General features: G+C 34.6%; 1 protein-coding gene across 1 annotated transcript in view; it reads right to left on the bottom strand.

Moving 5' to 3' along the window:
- The window catches only part of PROS1 (protein S), a 55,570-nt gene that overhangs the window by 18,335 nt on the left and 20,418 nt on the right, over positions 1-16,817 (bottom strand). Inside the window, exons 4-9 of the mRNA XM_004313302.4 lie at positions 11,112-11,198; positions 9,089-9,211; positions 8,858-8,989; positions 5,803-5,928; positions 3,040-3,161; positions 1,333-1,448 (exon numbers count right to left, since the gene is read on the bottom strand). Coding sequence (XP_004313350.1) covers positions 1,333-1,448; positions 3,040-3,161; positions 5,803-5,928; positions 8,858-8,989; positions 9,089-9,211; positions 11,112-11,198 — 706 coding nt within the window. The remainder of the gene's footprint in view (positions 1-1,332; positions 1,449-3,039; positions 3,162-5,802; positions 5,929-8,857; positions 8,990-9,088; positions 9,212-11,111; positions 11,199-16,817) is intronic.

Below are 16,817 nucleotides of genomic sequence, written 5' to 3'. Positions count from 1 at the left end.
TTGGGGAACAATTCGTTCTTTTTCAGAAGTATTGTAGAGTGAAAAAAAGTGAATCTGCTAACGTTGGGGTAGGGTAAGTATTTGATCATGGGAAACAGAGCTGAAGGAATTTGCAAAAAAAGAAAAAAATATATAAAAGTGTTAGCTGTTCTTTGTGTTCGTTACACAGGTGGCAGCTTATAAAAATTCATGAAGCTTACATGTAAGATACATGTATATTTCTATGTGTGTATATATATATATATATATTTATAATACTTCAATAAAAAGTTTAAACAAATAATAAACAAATAAATACTGAAAGAAATAATTGATCCAATTTGATCCAATGTTACAGCCCAAGCATTTGTGAATTGTGAAAAATGAATACCTCTGAAAGTGCCTGAAGGTATGTAATAATGAACTCTTCTCTCTCATTCTCATTACTCTCATAGCAAGGAAAGGTTGTCTACAATCAAATCACTAGAAGATATTATTTGCTCTGAGATGTTAAAGGGGAAAACCACAACTTGGGGGAAACGAGAGTGTCAAAAGAGCACAATTAAATCAGTGAATAAATTTCAATGTTCCTTAATGGTAAAATTTCTATGGATTGAGTTGAATTATTTAATGAATAATCACTCATATATCTAATGAATTAAATATTCATGCTTATCTAATTAAAATATTTTAAAATTTGTACTCTATAATCAGTCTCAAATGTTTCCTTTCCATTATTCCAACAAAATTCTGAAATTCTTTTCCTAGTTCCAACAATGTATGGCTCTGAGAAAATTTGATAATTAGAGTCATGACTCAAAAATAGAAGAAATTACTCCCTCCCAAAAGTCGGCCTAACTACAGGAACGGCAGATAAAGTACCCAGATAGTCAACTAAAATCATGCGATGCATTCCTTTAAAATACTACTTAAGCAATCATATATAGTTTCCTTAATAATTATGAATATAACTATATTCTAAAAGCAGTATTTTGAATATTTCTCATTACTTAATTTTTAACAACATGTATAAAGAAAGAAAATATCACAAATACATTAAATCTACTTTCCCAGCTTCTTAGTAAATATGTATTCACTAGAAAAGGAAGAACTATGGATTAAGATAAAATGATCATTGGAGAAAATCAGCCTAGAACGACCCCAAATGATTCAAGCATGAAAATTACATGTAAAGATAAAAATGAACTTTGGGGTACCTCATATCATCTGACTGATAATATACCTAACTTATCTGATAATAAAATTTCATACATTTTAAACCTTTCAGTCACTTCTTTTCTTATGTCCTGACCTGCTTATCTCTAGAAATTATCATTGACATTGGTACCTCACCTGGTGATTTCCGGCAAACGAAATTTTAAATACAAAACAACCCCTACAAACTGCTCTGCCAAGTAAAGCAATTCATAATTTTTGTCAAGGTTCAAAGGAAGACACACTGGAACAGCCTGGAGAAAAGGCAACAAAACAAACAAAAAGCATAGGTTACTGCTTGGTGTTTGTGTCAGGGTATCATCTTTTCTCTATTTCCTAGTGTTCTTGTCAAATGTATCCTCTGTGATACACTAAAATAAATTAAGAACACCCATGGTAATAATAAAGCAATATCTTTTACTTCCTTGTATAGTCCATCAGTATAATCTCCAAGAATACACGTTTTAAAGTCTTATTAAGCCAAAATTTTTCTGAGCAAAAATTTGCTATCTAGATAGTAAAGGGAATGCTGGAAAACCGGAATGGGTTAAATATAAAGTAAGATATCACTGTAATCTCCAAGGAATTCACCAAAAAAAAAGTGATTTAGAGTCATCTGATGTAACATCAAGGTTTTTTCCTTCTAAGAGCAAAAACAAATATTAAAATGGAATGGTTTTTAAGGGAGAAGTTCTTGGGCATACATACAGGGATATTCTGGGGGGAACTGTGTAAACAGCACTGTATTAAATCTAAGTCCAGAAATAATATCTCATTTCCTCTTAGAACTTCCATAAATCTATTCCAAGGTAGATGGTAATGTGTAACTACAACAAATACTGAAATAATAGAAAACCAAATTACAAAATAGACATGAACACAATACAGTCCAATGAAGTACTACCAACGTTATTACGTATGCCAACTAGCTTACCTTACCTTTCTTTACCAAGTAGGTGGCATAACATGAAATGTTACATTTTTTGGACATACACAGCTTTCTCTGGGTAGCAGATAAAGAGGTGTGTGTAAATTCATGATTAAATCATTATTTAGTTTAGGGCTTTTTTTACTATCTGCTTCATAAGCATTTGAAATTTCACTTTAACTTTTAAAAATTAAAAGAGATTCAAGAATTTGACTAAAGATCACTAACATGTGATCCTTATTTAGGAAAAAAAAAAAGAGCTTCAAATGTTGACCTATTTATTACAATGGAAGAAGAACTAGAACCTACCCCCAACATTCAATTTCTGGATCAATTATGAATTGAATCTTAGTAACTAAAAGCAATTTTGAGAGATACAAATTAACAAAATTGACCTCTCTGAATTTCCATATACTTAAACCCCAACTAAATCCTACTCTGACAGAGTTGTTTCCACCTGAGATTTTATGAGCACTCTTGCAAGTACTAACATGCCTGCGGCATGATCAAACTTGTCAGAGTGAGATAAAGAAAAGCAGACACTGGAAAATGTTTTCTCTAAAGTTCTATGAAAGACTTTTTTCTCACAAAGAGGAGTATAAACCTCAGCTTTTCTTAGTTTCTTAAATAAACATACACTTTGCATTTTATAAATGTACAGGCTATACAGATGAGCACTCTCTGAACTGTGGCCCTGCAGCTTTTCTTTTTTTTAATCCAGTCACTAATTATCCGCAATGTTTACCACTTACATGACCAAAATTAGTAAAATGGACTGTGACTCATAGCCTGCTTTGAACTATAGCAGTTATAATAGACATCTGTATTCTCTTGATTTACCTCAACTGTGTGGAAATAAGTACCTGGTTCTTTCATTTTAAAAAAGAGGTGGGAAGGTTAGCCTTGCAAAATGTTACCTCACAACTCTTCTGGTCTTGAGCAAGTTTGAATCCTTTCTTCCCATCACAGTAACAAGAGTAACCTCCAGGGTGATTGACACAAAGTTGAGCACACATGTTCTCAGAGCATTCATCCACATCTGGGGTAAAAGAGAACATAAATTTTAATATCTCCTAAATGTTCAATCTCACAGAAGAAGGACTATGTTGATTTTAGTATGAGATAATCAATGATAATAAATCCTTTGTGAAAGAAATTCCTTTGACATCAAATCACATTCCTTTGACATCAAATCACAAATCACTTGCCATGGAAATTTAAGTGAGTTACAAGTGTAATTTCTATTTATTTATATACCTGACCAACAAATTTAATGAATAACTTTCAGTAATTAATAATTAATAAAGATGTAACAATTATACTAATTTTATGATTTTGAAGAAAAAAAGACTGAGAGTCTCCATGTAACTGTCACATCTGATCATATGAATTCCATTGACACTACTTCTTAACTCTTTGCTTTGAAGAAAAGAAAAGGAAGGGAAGGGAAGGGGAGAGGAGGGGAGGAGGAGGGAGGGGAGGATAGGAAGATAGGGAAGGGAAAGGAAGAAAAGATCCCTTTTAATTGAAGGTTAATGTAATTGGAGATTAAATGATCATATCAAGAAAATTTCACTTTCCATAATGCAACGATTACTGGCGACAATAAATTTAAGGACATATATTTATTTCTTATGTAAAAAAAACAAAAAACCTCACTGTGCTATTACCTCCCATACTGTGAAATCTTCTATATGGTCCCTGTTCCTACTCCATATTTTAAGAAAATCATTCTTGAAAAGCTGTAATAAGATACTTCAGCTAAAGTACACTTCAGAGCAACCTACCATCCTTGACCTTTTTGATGAATACACCCTGTGATCTTTGAAAATTCCCAAACTCAAATACTATTATAGCATATAAGTTCTCCCTTAAAATGTCTTAAAATAGACCCCCCCAAATTAGTGAACCCTCAGTACCATAAAAATTGAATAGTATAACTAGAGGAATAAAGTAATATATATTTATATATAAATATATTTACATTTTCACATTTACATCTTTTTAAAAAAATCTGTCATTCGTTGAATATAACTACAATATTGATGATGAAGTTGGCTAATAATAAGTCTGCAAATGCTTAGGGCTTACTACAGTAATTTCCACCTGGAGTGGTGGGAGAGTAGAAATGGTGGGTTGGGGGGATATTTTTCAGTGAGTGTATAAGGTTATAACACATCAAAATCTCAAAAGGAGTACAAATAGTTGAAAAAAAAAAACTATTCTAAGATTATCATCAATTTAGGCAAACTCATAGAGGCAGAAGTAAGTTGGAGGTTATCAGGGGCTGGGAAAGGGAGGAGGGGGAATTTATTGCTTAACAGTTACAGAGTTCTGTTTGGAAAAGTTTTGGAACAGATATGGTAATGGCTGCATAACTGTGTGAATGTAATTAATGCCCCTGAACTGTACACTTAAAAATGGTTAAAGGGCACATCTTATATATATATTTTGCCACAATAGAAAAATTATTGATTTGATTAGTTTTAGTCATGGTATTAAATTCATTTTGAAATTTTAAAAAATTCAAAGGAGATAATTTATATATATCCATGCTTTTTAAAAAAATCTCTCAAACACAGTGGTCCCCAACCTTTTTGGCACCAGGGACTGGTTTCGTGGAAGACAATATTTCCACGGACGGTGGGGCGATGGTTCAGGAGGTAACGTGAGTGATGGAGGGACATGGGGAGCGGCAGATGGAGCTTCGCTTGCTCACCCGCCCCTCACCTCCTGCTCTATGGCCTGTTCCTAACAGGTCGTGGACTGGTGTAGGCCCGGCCGTTGGGGACCCCTGCTCTAACACATCTAAGCTACCTGAGGCACACATGGCAGCACCACTGGAGCCAAATGAAGTAATCATAAGCTCCAAGGGGCTCTCCCAAAACCACAGGCACTAACATTACTAATCAGTACTTCTTAAGGTTTTAGAGCTTGGTTATCATTTGGTTATGAAGAGACTTTCTTTTACATGTATTTAATTATAATAGAACTAGGTCAGTTACTATTTTACAATAAAAGGCACACTGATATATGCACAGAAAATCATTGAAAAGCTTGGTATAAAACCGAAGGTTTCTAACCACCCTTGTTGTAACACCCACATGATTTTTAAATTTGCCTTTCTTTTTGTGCGTGTGTTCTTCCTTAGAGCTAGAAGTTCTTTTTATCTTTGAATATTATAAAATGTGTTTTTTCCCTGGTGGCACAGTGGTTAAAATCCGCCTGCCAGCGTAGGGGACACGGGTTCAGTCCCTGGTCCGGGAAGATCCCACAAGCCGGAGCAACTAAGCCCGTGCACCACAAGTACTGAGCCTGCGCTCTAGAGCCCGTGAGCCACAACTACTGAAGCCCGGGCGCCTAGAGCCCGTGCTCCGCAACAAGAGAAGCCACCACAATGAGAAGCCCACACACCACAATGAGGAGTAGCCCCAATTCGCTGCAACTAGAGAAAGCCCGTGCACAGCAACGAAGACCCAACGCAGCCAAAAGTAAGTAAATAAATAAATAAATAATTTTAAAAATGTGTTCTTTTGCTTCTATCATATATGGGAGGTCTCCGATTCATATACAGCTTAGAGGGCCAATCAGATTGCATACTACTAAAGAACCAATGCTTCTCACATCAAATCAGGGTGCAAACACCCTCTTCACCACCAATGACACCACCAGAAATTTACCTTCACAAGACTTTGATACGGGATTGTATCTGTAGCCTTCAGTGCATTCACATTCAAAGTCTCCTGGGATGTTCTTGCACACAGCTGTGCCACAAATGCTTGGCTTCACAGAGCATTCATCCACATCTATAAATGAAACCAGTATATTAAAAAACATTTTTCCCATACCAGAAGATACTAGCAAAGACCCCTTGATTTGTGTTTCCTGGATCTAGTTTAATATATCTAATGAGACAACAAAGTGGCCTGGGAATAACAAAATATTAAATCTATCATCATATATTAGTTCACTAAATAGGACTTCTTTATACAAATACATAGGGAATTTGATTGATGGTTGCTATTTCCTTTGTAGTCACGTAAAAGAAAAAAAAGCACTTTTTTTTCTTATCTACCAGGATACAGTATGAAAATAAATGGAAGAAGAGACTCATCATATTCTTAATATGTATTCTTAAATACATGTTTCTGAAATATGGTCTTAACAGCATATTTACTCTGTATTATCACAAATATAAACAGTAAAAATGAGATGGCTCATCAGTCTTACACCTTTCCTTGGAAATGGACAATAGCTAAATCTGCATACTACTATTGTGGCTTAAAGTATTCAAGAGTGATTCAAATTTTAAATGGGATTGGGTAAGGTGTTAAAGTACTTATAAAGTGCAGCTAATTCAGCGTAAATTTTAGTGTTAAATTACTATTCCAGAAATTTCAGATGCGTTTATATTACATAGTAGAGTAGGAGACGAAGTATTGATTGGAACTAGTTACTGAATAAGCACCTGTGAGAAAAACAAAACAAGTGACAGAAATAGTTCAATAGAGGTGTAATTATTAGTGAACTCTTTTCATTTGTACTCTCTGAGGAAAGGTGAGCTCAGAATGAAAAATATATTTTCTACTCTAAAAAGTTGATATTGATAGTTTAATTTTTCCACAGACTAATAGCCAAATTTTCAGACATTTCTCTATTTAAAATGACCTGCACAAAAATAAATGAATCAATTCCCTGTGGTAAGGGAATTTTTCTGTATGTTGATTGTATTCGTGACAATATCCTGGGTGTTATAAGGTACTATAGTTTTGTAAGATTTTACTATCGGGAGAAATTGGGAAAAGGGTACAGGGGATCGCTTTTTATTATTTCTTACAACTGCATGTGAATCTACAATTACTTCAAAAAATACTTACTTTTCTAAAAAGAGCTATAAAATCCATATTTTCAACAGGAAGTAAAAACATATGACTAAATTTATTTGGTTTGAGGCATATTACAAGGACTCATTTAAATCATATGAGTGTCGGTTATAGCATGTACATTTTATGACTCTACACTGACATCTAATGTCTGATGAAAAGTTTTATTCTTGCATTTTTGCACATTTACTGGCAGCTTAATCCCAGCCATATCCACATTTTAGCAAAGGCCCTATTGTAACAGTTGTATACATATTCTTCTTCTAGGTCTGTACTTTATTACTTAGGTATCGTGGATAAAAGACTATGTAAATGAAGAATACAAGAACATATGTCCTGATCATCAGAGACACTCATTTATAAGAGAACTTTTTGTTAAGGTGTATTAACTCAATGGATAAGGATTAAATTCCTATTAATTAAAAATATAAATCACAAATTCTTTAGCAGTATAGACTATCCAAGTATTTAGATGTAGAAGTTTTAATGGATATTATTTGCTTGTGGAATGCACAAGGTATCCCTTCATTATAATGGTTTTCTATAACTGGTGTTTTAATGATATTGATATTCTAAATCTTTAACCTCAAACACCTTCAAATAGGCAAACAAGAAACATACATAATCTGAAATTGGATAACTGCTTATAATAAATCGTTAGCTTATACAGTTCACCTTAGAGTCACTCAATTGCACTTCAAATGATATTATAGTAAACTATGCTAGACTAAACACTACAATACAGTGAGGGACAGACTACTCCTTGAATATGAATTCAATTTAAGGATTTACCAAAGCAGATATGAATAGAGTTGAAAAAGAAAACTTTACATTTTAACTTACTAAATTTTTTACTTCATCACAAAAAGAGGAGAAGTGGTGGGAGAAAGAAAAAAGAGAAGGGGGAGAAGGAGGAAGAGAGGGAGGGAGGGAAGAAGGAAGAAAAGGAAGGAAAGAAGGAAGAAAGGAAGGGAAGGAGGAAAGGAGAGAAGAAAGAATAACTTGCTCCCATTTTCTAAAGGCAAAATTTAACTCCAGGCTGGAGAATTTCATTTTTAGTCATCCACGTACCTAGCACTTACATTTGAAGATTTAGTAAAGGTAGTTAAAGCAGTCTAATGGAAAAGACATTGTGCAGAAAAAAGAAAGGTAAAATTTGGGGGAAAGAGAAGCATAATTTAAAAAAAAAGAAATACACTAGTAAAATGACTTAAAAAGCTAAACTAACTGACTGGAATTATTTAAGTCTGAAATTAAAAAAGAAAAAAAGTTATGACCAGTGATGTGATCTTAGATGTATAAAGAGAAGGAAAACCAGAGCTTCATCTTTTTCAAAACCACAACAGGAAATGAGGTGCAAGATGAAGGGTTTATACTGGAAATTAGAAAGGTATTTCTGACAAGAAAATATAAAATACAGTGAAAGAAGTTATTAAGGATTGTGGTGATTTATTTGTAAACCGTTTATCTTATTGGAATAAAGGATATAATATTATAGTGTCTGGAAGAAAAAGGATAAACAACGATTTCGCAAAGACTGTAGTATGCAAGGACTTGCACTAAAACTTCACTTTATCACCATATAATGAAATTCTTCATTAAAACACGTGCATGTACACATGCACACACAATAAGAAGACAACAAAATACTCTGTGAGTAAAAAAATACTCTGTAAACAATAAAGCAAAGGCAGTCCCGTAGTATCACAAGGTTTCAAGGTAGATGATAATGTATACTTATTACAAGCACTTACCACCTAAGAGTTTTCCAAGAATTTCCTGGGGAAATTCCTCTAATTGAATTTTGCTCTCACATAGTAAATACCTTTTTAGTCTACCTTCTTACTCTTACCTTTGCAGTCCTTTTTATTTGAAAGCATAAAAAAACCACTTTTACAGGAACAGTGGTAACTTCCAGGTGTATTATCACAAATCTGGCTACAACCTCCATTTACATTTGAAGGATGCTTGCATTCATTTATATCTAAAAAGGAGGAAATAAATTACTTTTAAAGTAATAAAACCTTCAGAGAACTTTTCAGGAGGCCAATCCAGATGAGCCAGCTGGGTTTATTGTACATACCAAATTCACACTTCTCTCCTTGCCAACCTGATTTACAAATGCAAGTGAATGTAGCTTGGCCATCTTTGCAGGTCATATATCCATCTTCATTGCATGGCAGAGGATTACACTGGTCTGGAATGGCTGAAGGAAATATATATCTATTTAATTTTTACCACATGCCATGGTAAAATAGAATTATACACCCTTTAATAGAATCCTGTGCACAAAGCCTATGGTCAACGGAAAAAAATTACAACTCATTCCTTCAAATACTTTTTCATTAAGAAAAGTGGATCCATTAGACAAATCTTTATATTTTGTAAAAGGGAGCTACTTTTATATTTGCATATATATACAGTACTTTATAACTGTAATTTAATACTTTTCATATATTACCTTATTTGATCCTTAAAACAATTCCACGAGGTAAGCAGAACAATAAAACTACTCAATATCAATAGAAATAGTGTAGTATCAATAGAAAAATTTGGAACCTCCAAATTGGGCTAAGATAGAATAACAGGGACCAGATTTATTCTCCTGCTTTAAATAAATAGAATTCTAGTCAAATGGTTTTCAGACATTGGGAAACAGGTAGCAGAATACTGTGATTCCTAAGGAGGGACATTTTCTTCATAAAATGTCACAGCACTTTATCACTATCTTAAATGATATGCCCATTTGTGTCTTGACTTATTTGTGGTCACTCTCACCTCACTAGACACTGCAACGGTCCCTGGCTCCTGCATGATTCCACACCTGTTTCTCCAGCCTTCCTAGCTCATCTGCAAGTTCCTTCCATCCTTCCTTTACATTCTCCTTTGCTTATGTTAGCAAAGCAAACTGTTACTTGCAAACAAAAAAATTTTTTAATCTAATTAAAACCTAATTACTGAACTTTTCAAAAAAGTCCTCATAAAATCAAATTTTTTGAAAATTAAGTATTAGTTAAAATGACAGAAAACAGGCCAATCAGGAAATTATCAAATTATTTTTTTGTCCTTTGGTAAATTGAAAAAATAAAGTATGAATTAAATATACACGTTTAGGCAAACTGTTTTACTTGCGTAGTTACAACTAATTTTGAATTATAGAAAATGCACATGAATGAATATCTCAATAATGCCAATGCTATATTTAAAATATTCACTGGACAAACATCCCAGTTTACATGTTGCCAGCTCACCTTTTTCTCTCTGACTGTAAGTCAGGAAATTGACAAACTAGAGACAAATAATCTATGAGAATTATCACTAGGCCTTATGTGAACTTCAGGGGGAAAAGGCTAATTTGATATCACAAGATTTTCCACATTTATATTGTTGATGCCAAAAGTCAGAAAAATAAACGTGGTTCCACTTTGACCTATTAATCAACTCCAACATTTGGTCATAAGTACATGATTATGCAACAACAGCCAAATTAAAGCTCTTGGGAATAAAATTCTGAAGTCAATGACCTAAAGCTTGGCAAACAAGGAACACTTCAATTTAAACATTAGGTGGAAAATTCATTTTAAGTAAAACAGCAGCATTTACATCTAAAACACATTCCTTCAGGGAGTTCCTTGGCGGTCCAGTGGTTAGGACTCAGCGCTTTCACTGCTGTGGCCCAGGTTCAATCCCTAGTGGGGAAACTAAGATCCCAAAAGCCACACGATGTGGTCAAAAAAAAAAAAGAAAAAGAAAAAAATTCATCTTTCATGTACATTGCTGTACACATACATACATATATGTATGATACTTCAATAAAAAGTTTAAACTAAATAAATAATAAACAAATAAATAAATACTGAAAGAAATAATTATCTGGCCAATTTGATCCAGTGTTAGAGTCACGAGGCATGGCCAGAAAAATAAAAATAAAAAAAAATTAAAAACATTCCTTCAAATGCATTTTGAGAATACCTCCTTGCTGGGCCTTGCAGCCCTTCAAGGGCTCATTTGTTGATTTTTAAACATTAGTTATATTTATATGGGGGTACTTTACTTGCAGGTTTTTGTTTTGTTTTGTTTTTTAAACTGATGGTAGAGGTGTTTACCATTGACACAGCTCCTTAGGTCAGGGTAAGCATTAGTTGACAGACGAGCAGCAGTGAATAATCCAGCTCTGAAGGAGCCAAGACAACCTGTAAATACAAACAAGTGTAATCTTAGAGCAGACACGCTTACTTGATCTGAAATCATGGTAGAAATTATCCGAAGTGGTAGAATATTTATGCTTCTGTAGATTTACATGATTCGGCATTCAAAACGTCAATCCTAAATGTTTCCATCCACCTTTTTGAAAAATTAAAAATCTACAAGCAAGATTGCAATAAACACAGAATCATGAAAAATAGATTTATAGAGGCTTCTCTTTGGAAAAGAACCTTAAAGCCAGAAGTGAAAAATATTTTGAATTAGCAGGGAAATTTATTGCCACATAAATCTATGTTCTTAATTCTGTAGCAGAGACCTAAAGTCACCCTCAAATCTATAGACCAGAGCCTAATTTAGAAATTGTCTATAATTAAGTCAGTAGAATAAGTCAGTGTTTCTGGTTGCCGTAGGCAACTTCCAGTTCTTCCAATGTTGCATAGAGAGTAACAAAATAATATTTGTATAATGCCTCAGTATTACAAAGCAGGTTTACTTTATTCATTTTATTTCTTACTAGAACTCTGTGAAATTAGATATAGCAATCTGGCAGAAATAACAGCTGAAATAATATGTACAGACTTTAACCAGGGGTCATTTAGTGCCAACAACATAACATTTCTTAATAGCCACTGAAGACATTATATATATCAGTTCATTGGACAGATAGTCACCAACTCACTAAAAAGGTGGTGTTTTGGTTAACTTTTGCTGGGTAACAAACAACTCCCGAAATTAGTGGCTTAAAATAATCATTCTATTTTGCTCATGATCCGTGGATCAAATATTTAGAAAGGTTTTGGTTAAGCTGTTTGTCTCTGCTGCACATGGGATCAGCCAGGGTGGCTGAGTCTGGAAGATCCACCTCCTGGATGGCTTTTCACTCATATGTCTGACAGCTCAGGTTCCTTAGCATCTCTATCTCCACATGGTATGCCATGCTTCAGGGCTTCTCCATGTGGTTGAGTTTCCCTGAGTATGCAGTCCTAAAGTGGCACTGTTTTCATGGTACCTAGCTTGCAAGAGGAAGAAGGCGGAAGCTGCCAGGCCATTTAAGAGGCATTGTATCACTTGCACCATAGTCTACTGATCAAAGCAGTCTCTGGGTCCACCCTGATTTGGAGGAGGGAGAAAAGAATAGATTCCACATAGTGTTGGGGAAGTGGCAAGATGACATTGCAGAAGAGTATGTGAGATGGGAGATATTTTTGCAGCCACCTTTGGAGAATGCAATTTATCACAGATGGGTTTAAAGGCTCATTTGAAGTCAGTGGGTATATTCCTTTCCGATTGCTTTTGTGACAAACACAATCTCAGTGGCCTAAAATAACACAGATTTATTATCTTACAGTTACAGGGATCAGAGGTCTAAAATTAAGGTGTTGTTAGGGCTGCATTCCTTCTAGAACTCCAAAGGAGAATCTATTTCCTCAGTTTTTTCAGCTTCTACAAGCCACCTGCATTCCTGGGCTCATGGCCCCATCCTCATATCACTCACAACCCTTGCTTCATTGTCATATGAACTACTACCAACTCTGACCTCCTGTCTCTCTTGTTTAAGAACATTTGTGACTACATTGGAACCACCCAGATAATACAGAATAATGTCTCCATCTCAAGATTCTTAACTTAATCTTCAAAGACAACATTTAAGGTAACATTAGAGGTTCTGAGGACAGGACATGAACATATTTAGGGGGTCATTATTTAGCCTACCAAAGTAGGTTATAATATTTTCCCATAGAAACAATACTTTACATCATTGTGGTCTTTCTGGAGGCCCAGTGAGACCTAGGCAATCTTAAGTCTTGAGTATTCTTTCCCTGAATTCATTTGTCCCTCCTCTTGAATCACCCACTCCCAGAATTATCTTATTCTAGTGTGAACATTCCATTAGGATTCTCATTTGTAAGAAAGCATCATTTTGCACTTCTGGACAAATCTGACAGCTAAAATTTGAAACCCTTAAGCTAGAGGTTCAGCTGAAATGACTTCATATGGTGATTAGGATCCCAGGCAAGATTACAAAGTAGGTTTAACCCATAGAGCACCTTATATATGAGTCCATACTAATATATGTGATAATGTTTTTTTGGAAACCTGCATTTAGAATTACAGTGAGAAGAGCAAGTTGCATGGCTACTCCAAAGCAGTGCAGTCCCGATCCCTTACCTTCCCATTTCTCTTTCTTGCTGCCCAACAGGAATGGAGGAAGTTGGAGAGAATGAGTAGGAGGGTGAGAGTTGGAGAGAGACTGCCATAGCTTTTGTAGCCTGAAGCAGAAGCTCTTCTAAGAAACGGAATTAGAAATAGAAACTCGGGCCATCAGGGAGGAAAGCCTAAGAAAGAAGCACTTTCAGGAGAGGTTCCAGTGGTCAGGACAGAACATCCTAGAAAGAAATCTTGGTTCTAGACTACAACAGTTCCTATATCCATATTATTATATGATCATATTTTGTAACTTTTTACGATTATATTTTATTTTATAATCTTTATTTTATGATTATAAATCCAATCTATGCTGGGTTTATAGTATTTCCCCCTTTTGTCCTACACTTTTTGTTCTGGCATTTCTTCTTTCCCTTTTTTTCTTTCTCCTTGATTATTCTTGCCAGAGGTCAGTCTAACTTACTTTCCTTACTTTACCTTCTCAAAGGATGAGATTTTCTTGTGTTAATCTTCTCTTTTGTTTTCCATTTAACTTATTTCTATCTCTACTTGTGTTATTTCCTTATTTTTTGTTACTCAGGGCTTGCTCTGTTGTACTTTTAAAAATTTGCTTGATTTGAACGCTTAGGTTCTTTTTTAACTATCCAATCTGTCCTCTTACTGCTGCCTCAGCAGTCAGAACCCCAGGTCCCCATACTAGGTCAAACAGCCTTCAGTCTATCCATGGGTTTCTCACATTTCTTGTTGTTTTCATTTTATTTTGTTATTATTAGTGCCTGGAATGCTATTGTTTCTCTTGAGATGATTTTAAGAGAAGTCAGCAGTCTGAGCTAATCCACCAATTTGGCAAGAACTAGAAACTAAGAACTATTTCTGATGTCTACATTTTGGCTCAGAATTTAGCATTCTTTCCAAGAAGTTTTTCTCCCATTAATTTAATCATCCATTCTAGTGGGTGATATTTTAAAGCCCAACATAGATGGCAGAGTTTATTCCATTTTCTAAGGAAAAGAACACAACTTAAAAACTTATCTTTATATAATGAAATGCAGGGTATTTCTGCCCAAATTCCATGTTTTCAGTGCAGTATATGGATAGACTAATGTGATTTCTGAACACTTACAACTCTAAATCCAAACACTGCCAAAAAGTATGGGTTAGTATTAGTGGTCTAATTTCTTGGGTGATCTTATCTCACTGTAAGGAGCTCTCAGCATGAGCTGTGGTAATTAGTAAAATTACTGTTGGGTTTACCAGAGACAAAATTATAAAGGTTCCCCCCACCCCCCAATTAGGACCACTGGCCTACAGGATATACACATCAAAAGACAGAAAGACTTAACTTAGAGTATTTCTTTTGTGTTTTCAACGGTGGAATTCATCACATACGCTTGTAACTAAAGACCAAAATATAAAATGTGAATCAAAAAATATATCATAATAAAAAGTATATTTTGGGGCTTCCCTGGTGGCACAGTGGTTAAGAATCTGACTGCCAATGCAGGGGACCCAGGTTTGATCCCTAGTCTGGGAAGATCCCACATGCCGTGGAGCAACTAAGCTCGTGTGCCACAACTACTGAGCCTGCGCTCTAGAGCCAGCGAGCCACAACTACTGAGTTTGCATGCCACAACTACTGAAGCCCATGTGCCTAGAGCCCATGCTCTGCAACAAGAGAAGCCACCGCAATAAGAAGCCCGCGCACCGCAATGAAGAGTATCCCCCGCTCACTGCAACTAGAGAAAGCCCGTGTGCAGTGATGAAGACCCAACACAACCAAAAATGAATAAATAAAATAAATAAATATTTTTAAAAGTATATTTTTTGTTTCACTATATAAGTCAATTAATAATAATACTTTACATCTGAAGAAAGTTTGACATAAAAAAATCTATCTACATACATATACTTATTTGATATTCCCAACAGCTCTGAAGTTAGAAAATATAGTTATAGTGTAAGTTAAATACAGAACCTCAAAAGTTAGATAAGTTTCCTAAACCGACACAGTAGAAATTTTTATGTCTGAGACTAGAGTCCACATCATATTATTATTATTATTTTTTTTTTAGGACTTGGCTTTTCTGTCATGCTTCCAAATAAGATAGGCAAATAAAAGAGAAAGTTGGGTAGAAACAGAGGCAGTTGAGAGGAATGGAAGGAAAAAAAGAAAAAGATTTTACCTAACTTTTCCAAAACACATAATGTTGTATTAAAATGTTATTTATGTTTATCCAAATGTACTCTGTGATCAAAGGTACGTTATCTTCCAGAGTATTGATGCCTGCAGAAACACAGCCTCATTACATGGACCTAAGAATACTATATTTTAATGTAAGCTTATAATTTTAACAGCCAAATATTGTCTATTTTAATTACAAAATATTTAAATTCCTACCTAAAATGGAGAGAATGAAATAGTCTTGATAGTCTATCTTTTCTTGACTTTAAGACTATAAACCTTTAATTTTTGCTTTAGAAAGTAAGGAGTCAAAGCATAACTTTACAAAGAAGAAATGTTTTTCATGGATGTATATCTCAGATATGACAGCTAAAGTTTTTAGAAAATCTTGTTGAATTTTCATATCTAAAGTCATAAATAATATCACTACATAATTTTTATGGTATCCTCTTTCCAAATTTGAATGAAACTGCTTAAGTCTGTTATTAGCAGCTAGAAAAGGGAAGGGAAGGAAAGAAAAGAAAATGTGACTAGAGGAGAAGTTAGGGGAAAAAAATGAAGAGAACTAGCATGACATATTTTACTAAGTGCTTTGAAAACATTACCTCATTTTATTTCTTGCTAGAAACTTATTAGGTAAATTGTTACTATCCATTTGACAAATTAGAAAACTATAACTCATAGAGGTTAAATAATTTTAAGATCTTGTGGGAGATAAATGTTCGATTGGAATTAATAAAAAGAAATTATAATAAGTCAACTGGAAAACACCCAGCAGCCCAAGAACAGAAAAGGGTCATGCTATGGAGTTCTAAAGAGAGATACCATTGAACCGATGTCCTGCAGTTGATGAGAGGGTGAAATGAGAGGCAGTGTATTATAGCTGGGTCTCCTTGACTCCGGATTTGCCACAAAAATAAGATTCACACCATTGTGGACACTCAAAAAAGGGAAGAGTAACCACTTTAGGAACTATGAAAAAGAGCACTTGGTTCAGAAAGGGTCTTCTCCCAATGATGTTGGGCTCTTATATTGTTAATTGTCCTGAAGGGTAAATGTAAGTACATACCATCAATTCAATGTAAGGCTCCCTAGGAAAGGGGGAAAGGTATATATAGTCCCCTATCTACAGATGGTCTCTGGGATCTCTGCATGGGTATTCAGAAGTAAAACAAAAGCAAAGTGTAATACCCTAAACTATAATTAAACCCTAAAATTTCAAGAGAAATGAGAGTTTAATAGAAATAGTTATTTGCTA

Source organism: Tursiops truncatus, chromosome 4 (assembly GCF_011762595.2).
Source record: "Tursiops truncatus isolate mTurTru1 chromosome 4, mTurTru1.mat.Y, whole genome shotgun sequence".
NCBI classification, from domain to species: Eukaryota; Metazoa; Chordata; class Mammalia; order Artiodactyla; family Delphinidae; genus Tursiops; species Tursiops truncatus.
This window is presented reverse-complemented; position numbering and strand designations above follow the sequence as displayed.